The 18,549-nt window shown below is 40.6% G+C and overlaps 2 protein-coding genes across 3 annotated transcripts in view; one reads left to right on the top strand and one right to left on the bottom strand.

Annotated features, from left to right (window-relative positions):
* itga4 (integrin alpha 4) overlaps positions 1 to 14,964 on the top strand; it is a 28,931-nt gene extending 13,967 nt beyond the window's left edge. The window contains exons 8-29 of the mRNA XM_086267949.1: positions 635 to 720; positions 860 to 922; positions 1,000 to 1,140; positions 1,417 to 1,522; positions 3,673 to 3,767; positions 4,634 to 4,724; positions 4,808 to 4,853; positions 5,116 to 5,270; positions 6,349 to 6,503; positions 6,627 to 6,779; positions 7,466 to 7,542; positions 7,884 to 8,025; positions 8,843 to 8,944; positions 9,249 to 9,325; positions 9,569 to 9,658; positions 9,839 to 9,926; positions 11,526 to 11,633; positions 11,796 to 11,921; positions 12,018 to 12,143; positions 12,226 to 12,324; positions 12,435 to 12,554; positions 12,753 to 14,964. Of these exons, the coding sequence (XP_086124075.1) occupies positions 635 to 720; positions 860 to 922; positions 1,000 to 1,140; positions 1,417 to 1,522; positions 3,673 to 3,767; positions 4,634 to 4,724; positions 4,808 to 4,853; positions 5,116 to 5,270; positions 6,349 to 6,503; positions 6,627 to 6,779; positions 7,466 to 7,542; positions 7,884 to 8,025; positions 8,843 to 8,944; positions 9,249 to 9,325; positions 9,569 to 9,658; positions 9,839 to 9,926; positions 11,526 to 11,633; positions 11,796 to 11,921; positions 12,018 to 12,143; positions 12,226 to 12,324; positions 12,435 to 12,554; positions 12,753 to 12,854 (2,348 nt within the window). The 3' untranslated portion in view covers positions 12,855 to 14,964. The remainder of the gene's footprint in view (positions 1 to 634; positions 721 to 859; positions 923 to 999; positions 1,141 to 1,416; positions 1,523 to 3,672; positions 3,768 to 4,633; positions 4,725 to 4,807; positions 4,854 to 5,115; positions 5,271 to 6,348; positions 6,504 to 6,626; positions 6,780 to 7,465; positions 7,543 to 7,883; positions 8,026 to 8,842; positions 8,945 to 9,248; positions 9,326 to 9,568; positions 9,659 to 9,838; positions 9,927 to 11,525; positions 11,634 to 11,795; positions 11,922 to 12,017; positions 12,144 to 12,225; positions 12,325 to 12,434; positions 12,555 to 12,752) is intronic.
* Positions 4,910 to 18,549, bottom strand: part of cerkl (CERK like autophagy regulator) — a 43,077-nt gene continuing 29,437 nt past the window's right edge. The window contains exons 13-15 of one of the 2 annotated variants that reach the window (XM_086267951.1): positions 16,682 to 16,878; positions 15,232 to 15,350; positions 4,910 to 12,545 (exon numbers count right to left, since the gene is read on the bottom strand). In XM_086267951.1, coding sequence (XP_086124077.1) covers positions 15,272 to 15,350; positions 16,682 to 16,878 — 276 coding nt within the window. In that variant the 3' untranslated portion in view covers positions 4,910 to 12,545; positions 15,232 to 15,271. The other variant, XM_086267950.1, reaches the window with a different exon arrangement.

Here is an 18,549-nt window from a genome sequence, read left to right as displayed (position 1 = left end):
TCTGGAGTAAACAGTCCGTGCGTGTAGGAGATGTGCCGCGGTCCCGTTCCATGATAAAAGTAACAGTTCCACGGCCACCAGAAGAACAAAAACTCTCTCAATCCACATGATTGAGTAAGAGATAGAAAACGGAGGAAAATACAAGTCAGAAAAAAAAAGAATACGTAAGAAAAAAGAGCTAAACTAAGAGAAAAGCAGGAGCGACTGTAACAGGCTGCACGCTGGTTCACTAATGAAGTGAATGTGTACTTGTACAAGTGTACTTGTGAATTATGTGACATGCCTGCATACTCGTGTGGATCCTTGTGCCCACAGCTACGCCTCAGTCATGTGAAAAAGCGCCACACTGTGCAAATAGCAGTTTAAGTAAAAGGACAGAATTGTTATTATCAGGCAGAGTATGACAAACATAAGAATATCAACATTTTTTAAACTTAGTGGAGTATTAATATTAAAGTAAACTTCACCCAGGCACTCTCTCTCTGTGTTAGCCCTGTGTCAGACTGATGACCTGTAGCTGGGATAGGCTCTAGCCCCACCGCGACTCTGATAAGGATAAGCAGATGAGAATGAATGGAAACTTTACCCAAATTAAAGTTTACCTAAATTAATCATGTGCCATGCTGTTGTTCAGGCTATTCTGTTGGAGCTGGTCACTTCCTGAGTCCTGCAAGTGTGGAGGTGGTGGGTGGAGCTCCACAATACAATCAGAAGGGAAAGGTAAGACCTACCTGACTTGCAAGGGCTGCACCGCCAGCCTTCGGCGCATCTTTGGTGCAGTGATGTAAAGATTTCTTAATTGTGTTATGTACAGCAGATGTGATGTTAAATTCAGTGACTGTGTGTATACACTGTGCAGGTCTTCATCTTTACAGTAGACAACAGTGTGCTACAGATTGTCGCCCAAGTCTCTGGAAAAGAGGTATGAAGCTCCTTAGCATTAATGCTCCCCATTCAAAGCAACCGCCTGCTTAGCACTTAGCTCATGTCTTTGTGTAGCTGGGATCCTACTTCGGCTCCAGTGTTTGTGCGGTGGACCTAAATGCCGATGGATTGTCAGACCTGTTGGTCGGTGCTCCGATGGCAACGGGCAACGTGAGAGAAGAAGGGAGAGTCCATGTGTACATCAACCAGGGGCAGGTAGGCAGGAACACTGAGCATGGTATTATTTTACTGTGATGCTCTGATGTGTTGATTGTTTCTGCTGTCGATCCTAATTTCACAGTTCCATACATCCATGTATAACGAGTAAAACTTTCCCTGAAGAGATGAAAACATCTGATTTATGTGATGCTATGAGGACGGGTCTTTGTGAATTAAAAATAAAAGAACCTGATCGTGAACACAGACTTTATTTTCTTTCTTTCTTTAAACTTTCTGAGATGACCTGTTAACGTGTCCTGTGTCCTTTCTCAGGCAAAGCTAGAGGAGCAGTTTCAGTTGACTGGCAGCAACGCCTACGCCGCCCGATTTGGAGAGAGCATCGCAGACCTGGGAGACCTGGATGATGATGGTTACCCTGGTAGGGATCACACGCCGACTGATCTAGAAGTTGTTGTTTTTTTTTTTATTGGAGCAAGCTTTGGTATACACAACACTGCTGATACTACTACAACCAGAAGTACTGAATATGTGACAGTTAATGCTAGAAGTTTATAAAATCTTCCTTCTTATGCTTCTGAAGACTACTTCTCCTATAAATACTTTTAGTATTAAAAATACATTAAAGGAAATATATATACCAGTAAAAATAAAGATAAATCCTGATGGCAGTACTATTGCAAAATGTAAATATCCCCTTAACTGTCTTAGTGCAAAAAACGTGAAGTCTAAGTAACTGTTGCTTCAGATACTACTAGTCCCACTGCTAATATTACTGCTGGTGAACCTGCCTGCAAGTACTATAACTATTCCTAGTACTACAAATAACAGAAGATTTTGTACTGCAAATAAGTACTATACTTAAACGACTCCTGCTTTTACTGTTTCTGCTCTAGCTACTGCTAACAGCACATGCTCTGCCGTTGCTTCAGTAGCTGTCACAGTAGCACAAAAACCCACAGTGAGCAGCTGTGGGTTCACTTGTGTGCTCCAGGGCACCTTGAGAGTGGTAATTAGAGAGCTGCTCTCTTTACTTTCTGCACAGATCTACTGCATTAGAACAAACATTAGAAATGCTACTACATTACTTAACTGGCTGTTGAGCTACATAACAGAAAAACATGCATGTAGTGATGATGTATTTTAGGTGCCTTACAAGCCAACCAACTACTTGAGACTTCCTGATAAGTAACACAACGCCCTAACACATACATCAAGACCCCTACCTTCTGTGTGTTTGTGTGTGTCTGTGTGTGTGTTTGTACGTGTGTGTGTTTGTGAGAGGGGTGGAGGGTGTTATTATGTTCATTAAACGTTAATGACATACTGTTGTTGCTCTGTAACTGAACATGCCCTCTAATCTGCCACAGCTAGATAAAAGGGTGTGTGTGTACCCATGGTCTGGGGACACACTGTATCTGTTCACTAACACACACACACACACTCACACGGTGGACCCACCTAACTTTTGGAGAAAAAAGGAAAAGTTATAGTCATGAAATTTTACTATGAAGACTGATTTCAAGTTTAGCGTTACAGTAAACTTGGAAATATTGTAAGGCAAGAAATAAATGTAAATCAGTGTGCTGATGGCTGAAACAATGGAAGTATCTCTGACTGCATTAGTGTGTCCATGACCTCAATATTTTAAGGATACTTTAGTTAAATATTAAAAGACCATACTAGTGTTTACTCATGTTTATATACTCTTGCATACTTTTATCCATCTGAAAAAACAAGAAAGGACAAAAATTACCCTGTGAATTTAAAAATTAGTTTGTTAAAACGTGTGAAAATTTTATGTAAAAAGTCACAAGAACCAACGACTACTTTGAAGAAAAGAAATCAAAGATGAGGTTAGGCTGAAACAGTGCTGTGAAAAACAATTTGTCCCATCCTAAAGATAACCAGAGTAAATACAAATGCAGATTTTAAAATATGGTTCATTTCACAGCCTGACAACGATCGGTTACATGCAGGAAGTCCAGCTCTGGTTAAACCAAACCCAAAAAGTACAAAACGAGGCTTTTTGGAGTGGCCAAGCCAAAATCTGGACTCAAATCTGATTGAGATGCTTTGGCTGTTCGTGCTTCAAAACCCTGCAGTGTATTCTGAATAAATCTGACACTTTGAGGTTCTGCAAAGAAGAGTGGATCGAAATTCCTCCATATTGATGTGAAAGACTCATTGCCAATTGCTTGACTGCAGTTCTTGCTGCCAAGGGTGGCACACCCAGTTATAAGGCTTAGGGAGCAATTACTTGTTCACATAAAGTAAGTTTGGATAAATTTTTTCCTTTATTAAATTAAATCATAATTTATGTTAAAAACAAACTATATTTTAGGTTTATTCAGGTTTTCTCTGACTAATATTACAATCTCTTTGATGATCTGAAAAAGTTAAGTACAAAAGTGTAAAAATAAAAAAGACAGAAATCAGGAAGGGGATGAACACTTTTTCATGGCACTGTAGGTTGGTGACAAGTGAAAACAAGAATCCTTTCAAGTATATAAATACAAAATTGTGTGTGTGTGTGTGTGTGTGTGTGTGTGTGTGTGTGTGTGTGTATAGATGTGGTGATTGGTGCTCCACATGAAGACGACCTTAAAGGAGCTGTGTACATCTACAACGGCAGAAAAGAGGGCATCTCATCAACTCCATCCCAGGTACAAACTGAGCAAAAACCTCCAGGGCTGAAAAAAAGAAAAACTGCAGGTTCTCAAATGAAACAAGATATGAATGTCCCAATTTTACAACAGAAGTAAACATGTTTTCAGCTTGGTACAAAACAAGGTTTTGTTCTCTAAATGTAATTCCCCCAAGATGTATCTGGGCAAATTGTTATATAACTCCCCTGTTTAATTTAGAGAATAACGTGTATGTGGGGGACTTACCTGTCTTTAAGTGACAGGCAAGGGCTATAATGAGGATGACGTGCAGGTAAAAATGTCACTTACTTACTTTTTACTTACCAGTGCAATAACACGTCTAACAAAAATGCAAAATCTGACCTGATCCCCTTGCAGTCATAGCTCAAAGAGAGATTCATAAATAATTAAATACAATAGATAAAAAAATAGAAGAGAAAAGTAGCACAGATCCAAGAGTTAAAGCTATGAATTTGGACAAATCAAACCAAGACAAATGATCTATTCTTTCTTTAAGACTGAGATCAGTAAAAAATCAGAAAAGATATTAACAGAATAATAACCAGTGTGGGAGTTATACTAATGATAAATTCCCCCAAAGTATAAGAATATTATGAGACATTTTTTGGCCTTTTTAATAGCACAGAGGAGAATAGACGGGAAAACAGACACAGAAATGGATTAGGGGAAGAAATGCAGCAAAGAGCCACTGGCTGCTATATTTGGCCTTTTGGCATACTTGCCTGCACATGCTTACATTAGTACTTATATCCTCCTGTGCTTTTAAGTAATATCATTACACCAGCTTTCATGGTATATATGGTTCATATATAAATACAGGCCATTTACCATTTACCATGGTATACCTACCATTGTGCTTTCAGAGGATTACTGGATCCACCCTTGGCCATGACCTCAGGATGTTCGGGCAGTCGCTGAGCTCTGGCATTGACATTGACGATAACGGTTACAAGGGTAAACAATTCTGTGCCAAAACTTCTGCCATATTTGTTTCATTAGATCGTTTTAAGCAGGCTGAACCCGCTCTGTCTCTGCAGATGTGGCAGTTGGTGCGTTCCTTTCTGACTCAGCCGTGGTTCTCAGGTAAGTCGTCACTGAAGCTTCCTGTTGAAACTTTACCCAAAAAGACTCCATCTGTAGTTACCGTCTTCTCATAGTAGTGAACAGGAATGTTTTTTTAATGTATGTAGTGTGCAAGAGAACCAAAAGTGTCCCAACATCTGTGGAAAATAAGGTGAAAATAACAAAATCCTCCTGCTTTATTTGTTTTCAGTTGTTTTCAGTGATTCATAAACCCCAGTCTGCATGCTGTGATAATTTCTCTGACTGTGTGCTTGTGCTGCAGGACCCGTCCAGTGATTCAAGTGAACGCGTCTTTGATCCTGCCGGAGCAGATCGACGATCGGATGGTGCTGTGCCGAGAGCTCAAGCATCCAGCTCCCTGCTTTAACGTTACCATCTGCTTCAGTGTCCAGTCCAGACATTTCAGGGGGCACATAGGTACTGCCCTAATTGCACCTCTTTAGTGTATTATCTGTTAATTTATAAAATTTAAAAGCTACCTATGTTTAAAAGTAAACACCAATCAAGCACATCATTAGAGTCAGTGACAGCAGGTGGATGTTACTCACCGAAACACTCCACAGCAGCAACTGTCCCCAGTGGCACCCAAAGCCTAAGCAGAGAAATCCAAATGTCCCCTCTCCCCAGCCACCTCCCCCAGCTCATCCAGGGAAACGTCGAGGGTTTCCCAGCCCAGCTGAGAGATATAAACTGTACATTAATCTCTGGCTCTCTTCCGCAGCGTGTCTTTAGTCCCCACACCCCCAACTGGTCACAGCAAATGCTTGCCACACCCTGAGCCTGGTTCTACTGGAGGTTTCTTCCTGTTAAAAAGGATTTTTTCCTTCCCACTGTCGCCAAGTGCATCTGATAGCTGGGGTTTTCTCTTTATTATTGTAGAGTCTTTACCTTACAGTTTTTAAATTAATAATTGTGCAGCATGCCCTAGGGCTACCCCTGGGCCTCCTCCTGGAAGAACATGCCTGCAACACCTCTCCCGGGAGGCGCTGAGGAGGCCTCTTAGTCAAATGTCCAATCCACCTCAACTGCCTCCTTTCAGTGTGGAGGAGAAGCAGCTCTACTCTGAGCCACTGTCGAGTGCCTGAATTCCTGACCTTATCTTTAAGGGAGAGGCCAGTCTCATTTTCGTCACGTCTCCTTCACTGTGCAGCCCTTGTGACCATTGGTGAGGGTGGGGACATAGATTAACTGGTAAATTGACAGCTTTGCTTTTCCACTCATCTGAACATCTCATAAAAGAATGTAGTGGTCAGCTTTATGTAATCGGTCAGCCAAAGCTGCAGAGTCACACTCCTACTGTCCTTATCGTAAAATACATAAATGCAACCTTCCAGCCGTTTTCTCTTTCTCCCTCTATCCTCTTCTACAACAGCAATGTGCCTAATTGCAGTTTCAGTGCTGGGATTGGATGATAGCTTCTCCAAATGGCAACATTTGTTTTGCATAAAGTGTACAGCCTGATTTTTGAAGGTTGTTTCTCTCTTCTCTTTTTCAGATCTTCAATATAATCTGACCTCTGACCTCCTCCATAAACCGTCCTTCCCACCTCGGTTCTATTTCCACGGTAACGGATCGTCCAATATCACAAATGAGCGTGTACGAGCACGACAGGGGCATCTCACTTGTGTGGCCCATGTGGCTTACCAAAGGGTAATATACTCACCCACTGTCTATTTTGGTCATATTAACATATGATGCACTGATTGGATTAACAGCAGTGATGCTAAAATGTTCATCTTTCCTCCTCTGAACCCTTTTTCTTTCCTCCAACAGAAAGATGTGAGGGACATTTTTACTCCGGTTCAGTTTGTGGTTTCTTACAGTCTCAGGGAGACAAACAGCCGCAGAGCCTCTTCCACATCCTTCCCTCCGTTAAAACCCATTCTGCAGCGGAGCGCAGGACACCGCAACACCATCACCAGCCAGGTATCAAGCTAACGTACAAAGACCCAGCAAATAACAGCTAGAACAGCCCATCATGCACACAGTAATCAATATCTATATTTACAAATCTGCTCTAAATAAAAATGAAAAATTTCTACTTGCAGTTACAACACAATGAATTAGCTTAATCAGCTATAAAAGCATAGACGCATAGGTTTAGCATACTGCTAAACTAACACATTAAGCCATCTGCAAATTATTATTTTTTATCTTTGTTCGACCTTTGTGTATCAACAAACTTTGTGTATCGCCTATCCAGATGTGCTTTCAGCTGCATCTCAGCACATTAACACCCTCCTGCTGTGTGCGTCCCCCACATGTTGCTCACACTCATAAAGCAGTGCAGGAACAGTTTACAAGTAGGAATTCACAGGTGGAGTTAGTCATCAGAGGGTTTTTATTGAACCTCTCAAGTTGTTTGATGTTATTTGTCAGTGCGCCCCAGGGCAGCTGTGGCTACAATGTAGCTTGCCGTCACCAGTGTGTGAATGTGTGTGTGAATGGGTGAATGACTGAATGTAGTGTAAAGCGCTTTGGGGTCCTTAAGGACTGAGTAAAGCGCTATACAAATGCAGGCCATTTACCATTTATCACTGAAGTAACACGATCGAAATGTTTATTTATTCTCACGGCTGCCGCTAACCCGCTGCTTCTTTTCTTTCTCTCAGACTCGTTTTGCTCGTTCCTGCTCCCTGGTGAACTGTTCGACAAACATGCAGCTGTCAGCTCATCTAGTGCTCCCACAGTAAGATCTCTCACACACACACACTGCAGGGAGCTGTGTGTGAATGACAAAAAAAAACAACAACAGGGAAACAACCGGAATATACGTGAAAAAAAAGGAAGAAAAAAGGATATCAAGCTGTTGTGTTTGCATATTTTTGTGTAGAGAATGAATGTGTGCTGTATGCTGTTGTAATTAGTAAGTGCCAGAGTTGCTGGTTATATTCACCTTCACACTTTGGGCTCCTGAGATCAAACTGTAAAAATCTGCAAGTTAAAACCAAAAAAGAAATCAAAAGTATTTCAACAGTAGAGAAAGTTTGATTCTGAGCGATGCTTGTTGTTTGTCGTGTTTGTCTTCAGTCAGCAGGAGTACTTTGCGCTGGGATCCGGGCAGACTATCATGTTGAAAGCCTCACTGCTGAACTCTGGAGATGACGCCTTCCTGCCACGACTGACGCTACGGTTGCCCAGCAACATCCACTACATTAAAGTACTGCAAAATGTGAGTCAGACTTTCAGATACCCTCTCTACTTTTAAGATTTGGCTTAAATGTTTCCTTTTTAACAAAGCTTATAGTAAGGGCTGGATCAGGTGACCCTGAATACTCCCTTAGTTAAATTCCAATAGGTTTAGGGAGGGGTTCCCATAATGCACCAAGTGTTTTTCTTTACACACCTAACCTCTCTCACTCTTTATGTGTTTATACACAATTTTGCATCGGTTACTAATTTTAATCTCTTATGCCTGGTTTCTTCCTGTTAAAGGGGAGTTTTTCCTTCCCACTGTCGCCAAGTCTGATTTCTTGTTCTGATTGTTCGGTTTTCTCTCTATTACTGTAGGGTCTTTACCTCACAAAGAGCCTTGAGGCAACCATTGTTGTGATTTGAAGCTATATAAATAAAACTAAACTGAATCAATAGATAAAATGGTGTGTAGCTTGTGTGTTTCAGGGTCATTTTCAGGGCTGTTTTTAGGGCAGAAAAACATACCTACCGTCATGTATGTACTCCTAAATGGTCCTGGCTGAGTAAGCTGCCAGAGGTGGATGCTGATTGGGTAAAATGAGAAAAAAGTGCCATCATTCTTAGAAAAACAGAACTCTATTTGAGAACCTACATGAAGATGAACAGCAGACTGCTGCTCTCTTAGATAGTGTCATCAGCAACCATAGGCAGATACAATGGACAGCAGTATGTTTCATGGCTGGTCTTACAGTTAAAACTGCTGTGTAAACAGGTAGTCACACAACTGTTAAATGATCATTGTCAAAATTATAATACATAACAAAACCAAAACAAGTCTGCTTCTCTTCAACCAGGAGGACAATGTGGTCAGATGTGATGTCACACAGGAAGTCAACGCTACAACAGTGGGTGTTGACTGCAGTGTGACCAGCTTCCTCCTTCCAGCGCACACCCAGGTAAGCCCGAGCTAATTGGAGGTAATCACACACTGATCACTTACTAAAATTATGAGGAACCTGAATGTCGTGCTCCAGCCAGCTATTATGGGTCCTCAACTTCCTGTGGTCCACATATCAAAGGTCAAAGCGGGTTCTTGTGCTTTCAGTTCTCTATTTTTCCTCGACTTATCTGTTTAAAATATTGCAAAACGATCTGGTGAAACGGACCGCAGCTGAGTAGAGATTCCTGTATTGTGTAAAAAAGTTCTAGCAGCAAAAATCATAAAGAAGGAAGATGTTAAGTAATGTTTTTTTCTTGTAGCTGAATATCAGCTTTCTGTTGGATGTCAACCAGAACAGCACACCTGGACAAAACCTCATTCACGTCAACACCAGCAGGTAAATCTCCTCCGCTCACCTCATCATTTTTCTGAGGTGAGTGGGCACCTCACCTATGACAGTAAAGCAAACAAATGTATGAAGATAAAGTGTTATTTAAAAAGGAGTATGCAGAATGCAGGTTAATGTGAACATTTAAGAAGAAGAAGAAACAATAATGAATATGAAATAGCTTTATAGACTTTTAAACCTTGAATCAAACCATCAGGGAGTAAAAATATGTGAAATTTATTTTCTCTGCAGTGATAACTATGAGAGGAGGGAATATCTCCATGACAACTCCATCAGCCTCACCCTTCCTCTCAAATATGGAGTCAATGTGAACATCCACGGGTGAGCTCACCTTGTTGTGCATTACTATTATTTGCTTTGTCAAAGGCTTTTTTGGGGTGTTTTTTTTAACCATGTCAGTGAAATTCATGTGAACAACATTTTTTCCTCAGAGTGCAGAAATAAAGGATATCTTTAACTCCGGAGAACTAATCCCAATGCTTTCTGTCTGCCTGTTTACAGTTTTGTGACTCCCTCCTCTTTTGAAGTTAGAGATGAAGACTTGATTTCCACTAACTGCTATTCAGAAAGCTTCAATTACACATACAAGGTAGGTCAGCCTGATTCAGAGGGGTTTTTTTTTTTCATATGTGATCAGACAGGATGCAAACACACTTCTGGATGCTTTAAATACCAAACAAGCAAAACAGTAACAGATGGAGCTCATTGAGGTTAAATTTAACATTTGACTTTGGTAGACTTGTACACATTTGCAGACAGTTTGATTTATGTGTATGTCTGCCTGTATGTATGTTATAGTAATACTAAAAATATTGAGTGTGTTCTGTTAAAACATGTCACTGAGCTGAGGCAGTATAACATTATAATACGATATTTTCCAATTTTTTTCCATTTTATCCTGATTAAACAACAGAGAGCACATAAATGATACTGTTTATGTCAAAATTTGATTTTGTGACCAGGACAATAAAAAGCTACTTTCGGCTGCTCCCATATTCACAAGGGATCGTCACACAGTGCAGCTCTGTGTATTTGATTTAGGCAGATTTTTAATGCCGGATCTTCTCGTGAGAGCAAACAATGATCTTTTTTTAAGCAAATTTAAACCACTACACCATGACAAGCTTTATTGCTGATCACAAACGCAAAGTTTAAAGAGAACTAGAAAAATTTGCATTTCCTGCAAAAATGCTGTGTGGATGCTGTAACGCTGAAGCTGTCTGCTAAAAATAGCCGAAAAAGCTGAAAAGTAGCAAAACATTGTAATAACTTTGCAGAAGCATAAGAACTTAGCAAAAATGTAATTACTTAGCAGAACTGCAATAACGTAAAGAAAACATAATATTGGCAGAAATACAATAACATAGCAGAACTTAGCAGAAATATTGTAAATATTATATAGATAAATATATTTTAAAAAACTATATAAATATGACATATTATATGTGTACTGGCAGCACGGTGGCATAATGGTTAGCACTGATGCCAAGAAGAAGAGCAAGAAGGTCCTGAGTTTGACTCCACCATCTCCACCCACACACACACACAACCCTGATAAGCGGAAAAGGATGGATGGACTTATGTACTGAGTTTATGAAGAGTTAGATGTGTCAAGGTGGGATGTTGTGACACACAGAAGTGTCACGACATTAGTTGCATGACCAAACTTATTTATTTAAGAATGTAGGTCAGCAAATGAGGAAACACAGAGATCACGGTGCGAGTTCTGTGTGTCACGGCACTTTCAACAGCATATAGTCAAAGAAAATGGAATAGAAGAATGACTAGTTTGGCCAAAATAAAAAATATATGCAGCTGTCCAAAAATACAATTTCATATGTGAAGCTAAAACTTCACAGCAAGTCCAATTTCATCAACACTGGTTGGAGAGTTTAGGAAAGTGGTCATCTGTAAGTTGGTCATTTCTGGTTTCAATTAGGAACCTTTGGTCTTAGTAGTAGTAGCACATCATAAAACTGGAGCCAATCAACAATTTTTTAGCAACTCTTTAAAGGGAAGTGTTCAGAACCAAACAGGAAGTTGTTGCTATGTTTGTGCTCATTTGGTTTACTTTCACTGGTGCGCACACATCAAAAGGTGAAAAAGCGCAAGGTAAATAAACAGGGCTCTTGATATGAACACGTCCTTGCCTTAGAGAGTCTCAGCATCTTGTTCCATCTCCTTGCAGGTGTTAAACTCCGGTCCCAGCAGGTCAGTCGACACTGTGGTTGAAATTGCGCTGCCGAAGATCCTCACACCTTACCGTCACAGGCTGTTGCAAGTGGTCGATTGGCAGGTACATCAACACAAACATCGGCAGTGGGTTTGACACTTAGGTTCTGTGTGATTTCTCATGTGTCATGGCTGGAATTGAGGTGAAACAAGCCAAGAGCGTGAGAAAAGTTAATCGTAAATGGCGACAGAACAGACCGTACTAACACATGAATTCTCTCTGCAGTCGTCTCAAGGCGTGTGTTACATCAGTGACACAACTGTTTCAGTCATCGACGACTGCAACGCCCCTCAAGCTTCCTTCATCAAACAACTCATCTTCTTCTTTTCGCCCACCTCCACCCGTAGAATGGTACTCAAACACAGACACACACACACACATAAAATGTAGTCTCTCAGATATAGCTTATGCAAGGGTGCAAACTTTAATTTTGTTCTCTATGTTCAGTTTTGTGGCCGCACCGATAAGGCTTGTGAGTGGTTAGTGTGTCGCCTTGGTAATTTGGAGGCGGGGAGAGAGGTCACCATCCAACTGGAAGCCAACCTGAATCCTGCCGTACTACGGCAAGCTCCGGTAACACACTCGCACGCAGGCGACTGATTTCACTGCATTTTGCCAGAGTTTCTGGTCCCTGATGCCTTTCTCTGTGTCTCAGGGTCGCCATGGGATCATGATCCTGGAAAGCATGGCAGTGATGTCATCACCTAAACAAGATAATAACACCATCCTGATCCAGGATCATCCTGTAGCACAGGTAAAACTCCCCTGCAGCCAATCAGAACACACTGCTGTGTGATCCGAGAGTCTGGGCTTCACAGTTGCCGTGGTGCAGCAATGTTAAAGATGTATGTTGCACATTTCCAGGTATTGGTGGAAGCAGTTTTTACCCAGAAACCCTCAGCGATGGTGAAAATCTTCATTGTCGTTGTCAGTTTAGCCGTGGGGTTAACAATCCTGGCAGCTCTCATCTGGTGTCTGTGGAAGGTACTCAATTTTTGTCTTTCAACATAAACTCATTTTTGTGACAATTCTCCCAGCAATAACTGGTGTATTTTAACAATCTACCATCTTGTAAAATATCATGGCTCAGTTCTGCGGTACTGACCAACCACATTATGTTACAGTTTAATGTTTGCAGTTGATACACAGGCTTCACCTTTTCTTCTTCTCTTTGTCCGTCAGGCTGGATTCTTCAAGAGAGAATTACATCATAAGGAGGATGAGTTCAACAGAGACAGCTGGGACTTCGTTCCCAAGCACAGCAAAAGAGAAAGCACTACCTAACCCAGATTGTTCTCTCTGCCCGTGATCTGACCCCAAGGTGGAGTTCACATTGTACCTATGAAAGAGTGTTCATCATGCCTCGGTCTTACTGCAGCACTGTGAACGTCATCGGTCAGTGAAATCCGCCTACGCTCCGAGGGTTTGAGTCTAACACGTGACAGTGAACGCCTCCTGAATCTGACTGTGACCTTTTAAACTATTTTGCCGACATGCTTTCACAAAAAGGAACCAGAGAAATCCAAAGACCTGAAAGAAAAAAGACTGCAGCGTTCGATGGATAGAGGATTAATTAAAAGGGAAGTGAACCGGAAGTCATCAAATCTGAACCAATTGGAAAGCCTCGGAGCTTCCTGGGATTAATGACCTTCATTTTGACTCTTCTTTTTAGGAGAAAACAAAACAAAGAACATCACTTTCTATGATCTCAGGTGATTTAAACTTTGCCTCTGATTGGCTCGTAGCTCTGGGAAACCTTCCTTTTGTCTGTGTAACTTATTTTCTGAATTTTGTTCACCTGCTGACCAACACACACACACACACAAACACACAAAGAGCTAACTCACTGGCAGTGCTGCATCATTTGACGCCTGTGGCACACACTGGATGTCGTCCAGCTGGAGGAAGAAGGTGATGGCTGCTGGGATTTGCTGGTAACAGGGGTGATCACTCCGTTTTTTGGCTCCCACTATTTGTTTTGGGATGTGTCTCCTCTGCTTAAACCAGCAAATTTTTATGGCACAATCAGCTCATCTGATGCAAATCCACACATTTTTGTTTTGCACAAAGTTAGTTCACTGAGCCAGCAATGTTGACCACTGGCTGGATACTCCAACGTGGAGGACATGATCAGCTTATTAGCGCTATCTGTTTTTACCTACCCTTTTGCTTTTGCAAACTGCTTCACAATAGAGGAACCTGAGGGCAGTTTTGATGTAGGATTAATAGAAATTTCAGGGCAGAGGATTGAAAAATGAGCAGAATGCAGGATCTTTCTACAGTGAATCCTCCACTGTGCTGCCTCCTGGTGCTATGGTTCCTTAACCTTCCCGTGAGCCTGATTTCACACTTGTTTACAGTTTCTCTGACGCTTTGGAAGCCATTCAGGGAAGAAGAAAACAGGAAGCCATGCTGGTATGTGGAGGGAAAAACAATGAAAACAATGTACAGCCAGATCAGCACAAGTGCACCACGCAGGGCAGCTAGAAATGAGCATTTCTCCTCCACTCCTCCTCCTTTTGGGCCCAGGAGGGTCAAACACACAGAATCAAACATAATGAGGCATGAAGGCTCTTTTAATGTGGTAACAATCACAATGTGATGCCCATGAAAAAGTTTGTCCTGTGGGAGTTCTTTAAATTAAAATTAATACAAATAAAACAAGAGAGGAAAAAAACATAAACGTGATGCATTTTAAATAAAGCACATTTAAGGTTAACCACTCCTACCAGTGTGAGGTAGGTGGGAGGCCTAATGATCTTCTGAACAAACACATCACAAACACTAAGTAAACATGTTTGATGTGGTCAGTTTTCTCAGTCATACTTCCTAAAATTGACACCTGGGCTTTTTAAACTGATAACTTGTTGGTTCAAGTAATACATTAAAAAAAAAAAAAAGCATTGTGTTAACGGTCTCCATTTAGACTGTTCACTTAGCTGCTGCCCTCCACTCCGGTGTGTGTTTAATACAAATGCACCTCACAGATTCACACAGAGTGTTTTAATATTTTAATAAGTGACTTTGATGTTCTTATGTGAAGTTGTTCTGCACTGGAGAGTCTCACTGCTTTTAGCAACACTTTTCTATTAAAATAAAGGATTTTCTATTTAAACATCTTGATTTTTATACTTTATTCCAGTCGCAGTATGATTTGAGTCAAAATGAGAATCTACATGCATACATCAGGTCTGTTTTTGCTTCACCATCGTCTGCACAGATAGAAAAGTCACCTATTAATACCTTTATTCAAACATGAACCCTTTGGGAAGTGAAATAAACTGGATTTTGAACACAAATTAAACAAGTTTGTTCTCTGCCACAGAAACAAAAACTGGATGTAAAAAAGCAACATATGAAATTAAAGTCGCATGATCTGAGAGAAATGGGTAATGAAACTGTAGTAAATTGTAAACATTAAACCATTTTTATGTGCATTGGTCAGTTCTGCAGCTGATACATGAATAAAAATTACAAAATATTCACATTATACTTTGATAAAAAGAATATAAAATTAATACGGCTTTAAAGTAAAGGAGCTTTTTTATTTTATTTATTTTTCCTCTATGAATATATCGTTAAAATCATGGGCTGATGACCAAAGTTTCAAATTGTGAGTTCAGAGTCTGTACAAAGAGCACTGTTGAGTCATTTTGGTTACCGTGGTGAGTGTCACACAGATCAGCGCCCCCTTGTTGTTCTCAGATGCAGCTGCAGGAGACAGATGACTCGGCCTCTTCCACCTCCTCGCCGTACAGAGTGATGAGTCTTGGGTGGACTCTGAATGCACCACAAAGACATACAGAAACACAGACACACAGTCAGGTGGATATTAAGGACCTCAGACATGTTGCTATGGTTGCAGGAGCATGGCCTGATTGGTATTGATGTAAATGTCACAGAATGTAAAAAAACAAACACAGTGTGAGCTCCAGGACAAGGAGACCAGTCAGTCGCTTGGTACTGTGAAAAATGAAACCAATTGCATCGTGGATCAAAATCTGCTGGTACTTTTCTTCATTATTTCATCAATTTTTGCACTACTGGATGAAAAGCAGCACCAAAACATGACAGAGCCTCCACCTGCTTTAGTGATGGCTGTTGACACTCACTGTTGTACCTCTCTCCTGACCTGCTCCACACACACACACAAAAAAAAATTTGATCCAAATATTCAAATATGAATTCATCCCCCTATAATATCTATTGTCACTGATTTTTAATCCAGTTCTTGTGTAATTTGGCACAACTCAGCCACGTTTCCATTCACGAAGAATGGCTTCTTAACAACCACACTTAAACTGAGACCATTTCAAATGAGGCTTCAGTGAGCAGCAGATGGATCGGATGCATTTTCAGGTCTTTGCTAAATTTTTCCATTTCTTTCGAAGAATTTCAACATGACTTTCAGATCATGTTATCTGTTTTTTAGGCCGGTCACTTCTTCTTTTGTCTTCCGTTTGTCCAGTTTCCTCAAATCTTTTAAGAACTCACTGAACATCATACTGAGATTACGGAAGAGGATTAGGACGACTGGAAAAAAAAAAAAAAGTAGGCTCGTCTTTTTTTCTTCTTTTTTTTTCAGAATTCTGACTTTAATTTCAGAATTCTGGGGAAAAAAAGTGCCTCATTTTTTCCAGTTTCCCTAATCCTCTTCCAATCATACCAAGTTTGTGGCTAATATGTCTTTGACAATCATCATGTTGGTGCAAAAATATTATTTCGTGCTAAGTTGTCTGTTATGTGTAGACACAACATGGGTTCAGCCCTTGTGTTAGGTCCCTTTTTATGTTTGAAAGATTCATAAATCACTGTTAATGTTTTAATAAACAAAACAAGATACCTCTGAAAATGATGAGGTACAAGGACTGGACTGAAAATAAATGAAAGAGCAGCCATTGTCCAAAATAATATTAATAATAATTATCATTATTATTATCCTCTATATTTACCTCTTCTTGCTGTATTTTATTGATCTGAACTAAAAGGAAAAATAGTGCCTTGATCATCAATAATCAGTGCTTGAATTAATCAATTCAGAGTAATTCCTCTGTCTGTAATGATTGTATTATCTGGATATATTTTTAATAACGAAGGCGTGAGCGTCCCACCTGATGAGCACTTCATTAGCAATTTCCACCAGCTCTCCGTCGATGTTCCAGGGGAAGGTTGTTCCTTCTGCGTGGATGAAGGGTGTGGTTTTCAAGTCACCCTCCTCTTCACTCTCATCCTCAGAACAGCCAATCAGTGAGCAGGGGCGGATCTTCACTGCTGACACAGCATGCGTCTCCACGAAGGAGAAGTTGAACTGCACACAGATAATCAGTCAGAGCTTTGTCTGTGTGTGTGTGTGTGTGTGTGTGTGTGTGTGTGTGTGTGTGTGTGTGTGTGTTAAAGCTGAGCTGATGAGGTCAGAAAGAGCCATTAAGATCTCCGTTAAGCAGCTTGTTAGAGAGCAGCAGGATCTGTCTGTGGTTCTTCCGGTCCACTGTCCTCTGCTGTGAGGCTCCAACAGGGGGCAGCAAAGACCAGCTGACTGTCCCACTGTCTGTCTGTCTGTCTGCTGTCCTCTCCTGCAGGTTTGCGCTTTCTTAAAGTAAAGCCGTTCTTATAGGACAGATTAACATCTATCTTAAAACAAGAGCCCAGAGGATTCCAGTACTGTCCTTAAATACACACTTGATTTAACTTCACGAGACTGTGAATTGTAGAGAGAAATATTTTACAACTCCACTATGCCTAATTGATGGCTTAAAATTTTCCTCTAGCAGTTTCTAATATTTTGTCTATTTGATCATATGAATTTGAATTTATTGCATCTCATTAAAGAGGGAGGCCTACAGTTTCAGCTTTTTTTAATAGATCAAAGCAAACAAAGGATATGATTAATTGATCATGGAAATATCCAGCAGGTTAATGTATAATTGCAGCTCCACTTCAATTTAATGCTGCTTCAATACCAACACACAGGAGGATTTGCACCAAAAAGCACTGAAACTTTAAAATTATTTTGATAAAATCATCAGATTAATAAAGGTGTATTCAGTTTTTCACACACTCTACATCACACAAGTGACAGGAGAGGTTTAAAGTCCACAGTAGGACATAAACTGTAAGGGTCACATGTGGGCAGCTCCACTTGAGCATCCACTTTTGCTGTGCTTTCTGCTGAGATGTCAGGACGGACGCTAGCAGGATGTAGGCCAGTCAGTAAACAGCCTGTTTACTCCAAGTCTGAACACCACACTGCCCGTATATTTAGTAAGTGGGTTAGTGTGCAGTCTCTCTGCCCAGACCAGGTCATGCTGAACCAGGCTAATCTACTCACTAACTTCAAGGAAAACTGCGGTATTTTTAAAACTGGGACCTACTTTCCCATCTTCTAGAGTCTTTAGGTGTTGTGAACGTTGAGGGATTGTGGTATAATCAACAGCCATTAATCGACTGTAACACAATCACAAAATTGTCCCGAGTCAAAGTGCTTGTGTGACCCTGAAGTCAAGAGTGAGTTCCCACGACAATAAATTGCTCTCTTCGGTAGAAAACATCTGGGTGGAAACATATATAATAGCTGAGGCTGTCATCAGCATAATCTACACACTGCACCAGCTCTGTGCAATTAAACTAAGCCCATCATGATAACATCAACATGTCGTCTTTGCTTTTCTTGCACAGTAGAGTTTAACTGACGCACAATGTCCACTCAGAACAGTCTTGGAAGTGTTGATTTCTGCAGGTTTTTCTGTGTTTTTAGTTTATTTTCTTGTGTACAAAGATTTGCCCCATTTTTAAAAATTCTTTTAATAGTAATATGTACTGTAGATGATGAAATCCATAAATCATTTGCAATTTCACAATGAGAAATTGCAAACACTTGAACTTTAACTGCACCAGACAGAAAAAAATGGATATTTGTTTGAGTAAACTGGGAGTTTGTAAAGAAAAAAAGGTTGCTATCGTACTCCGACATTCCTTAGTT

This window comes from Aulonocara sp. 'chitande type north' Nkhata Bay, linkage group LG16, assembly GCF_057382095.1.
Source record: "Aulonocara sp. 'chitande type north' Nkhata Bay isolate Kocher_YH1m ecotype deep benthic linkage group LG16, A_spYH_male_GT1.1, whole genome shotgun sequence".
Classification (NCBI taxonomy): Eukaryota; Metazoa; Chordata; class Actinopteri; order Cichliformes; family Cichlidae; genus Aulonocara; species Aulonocara sp. 'chitande type north' Nkhata Bay.
This window is presented reverse-complemented; position numbering and strand designations above follow the sequence as displayed.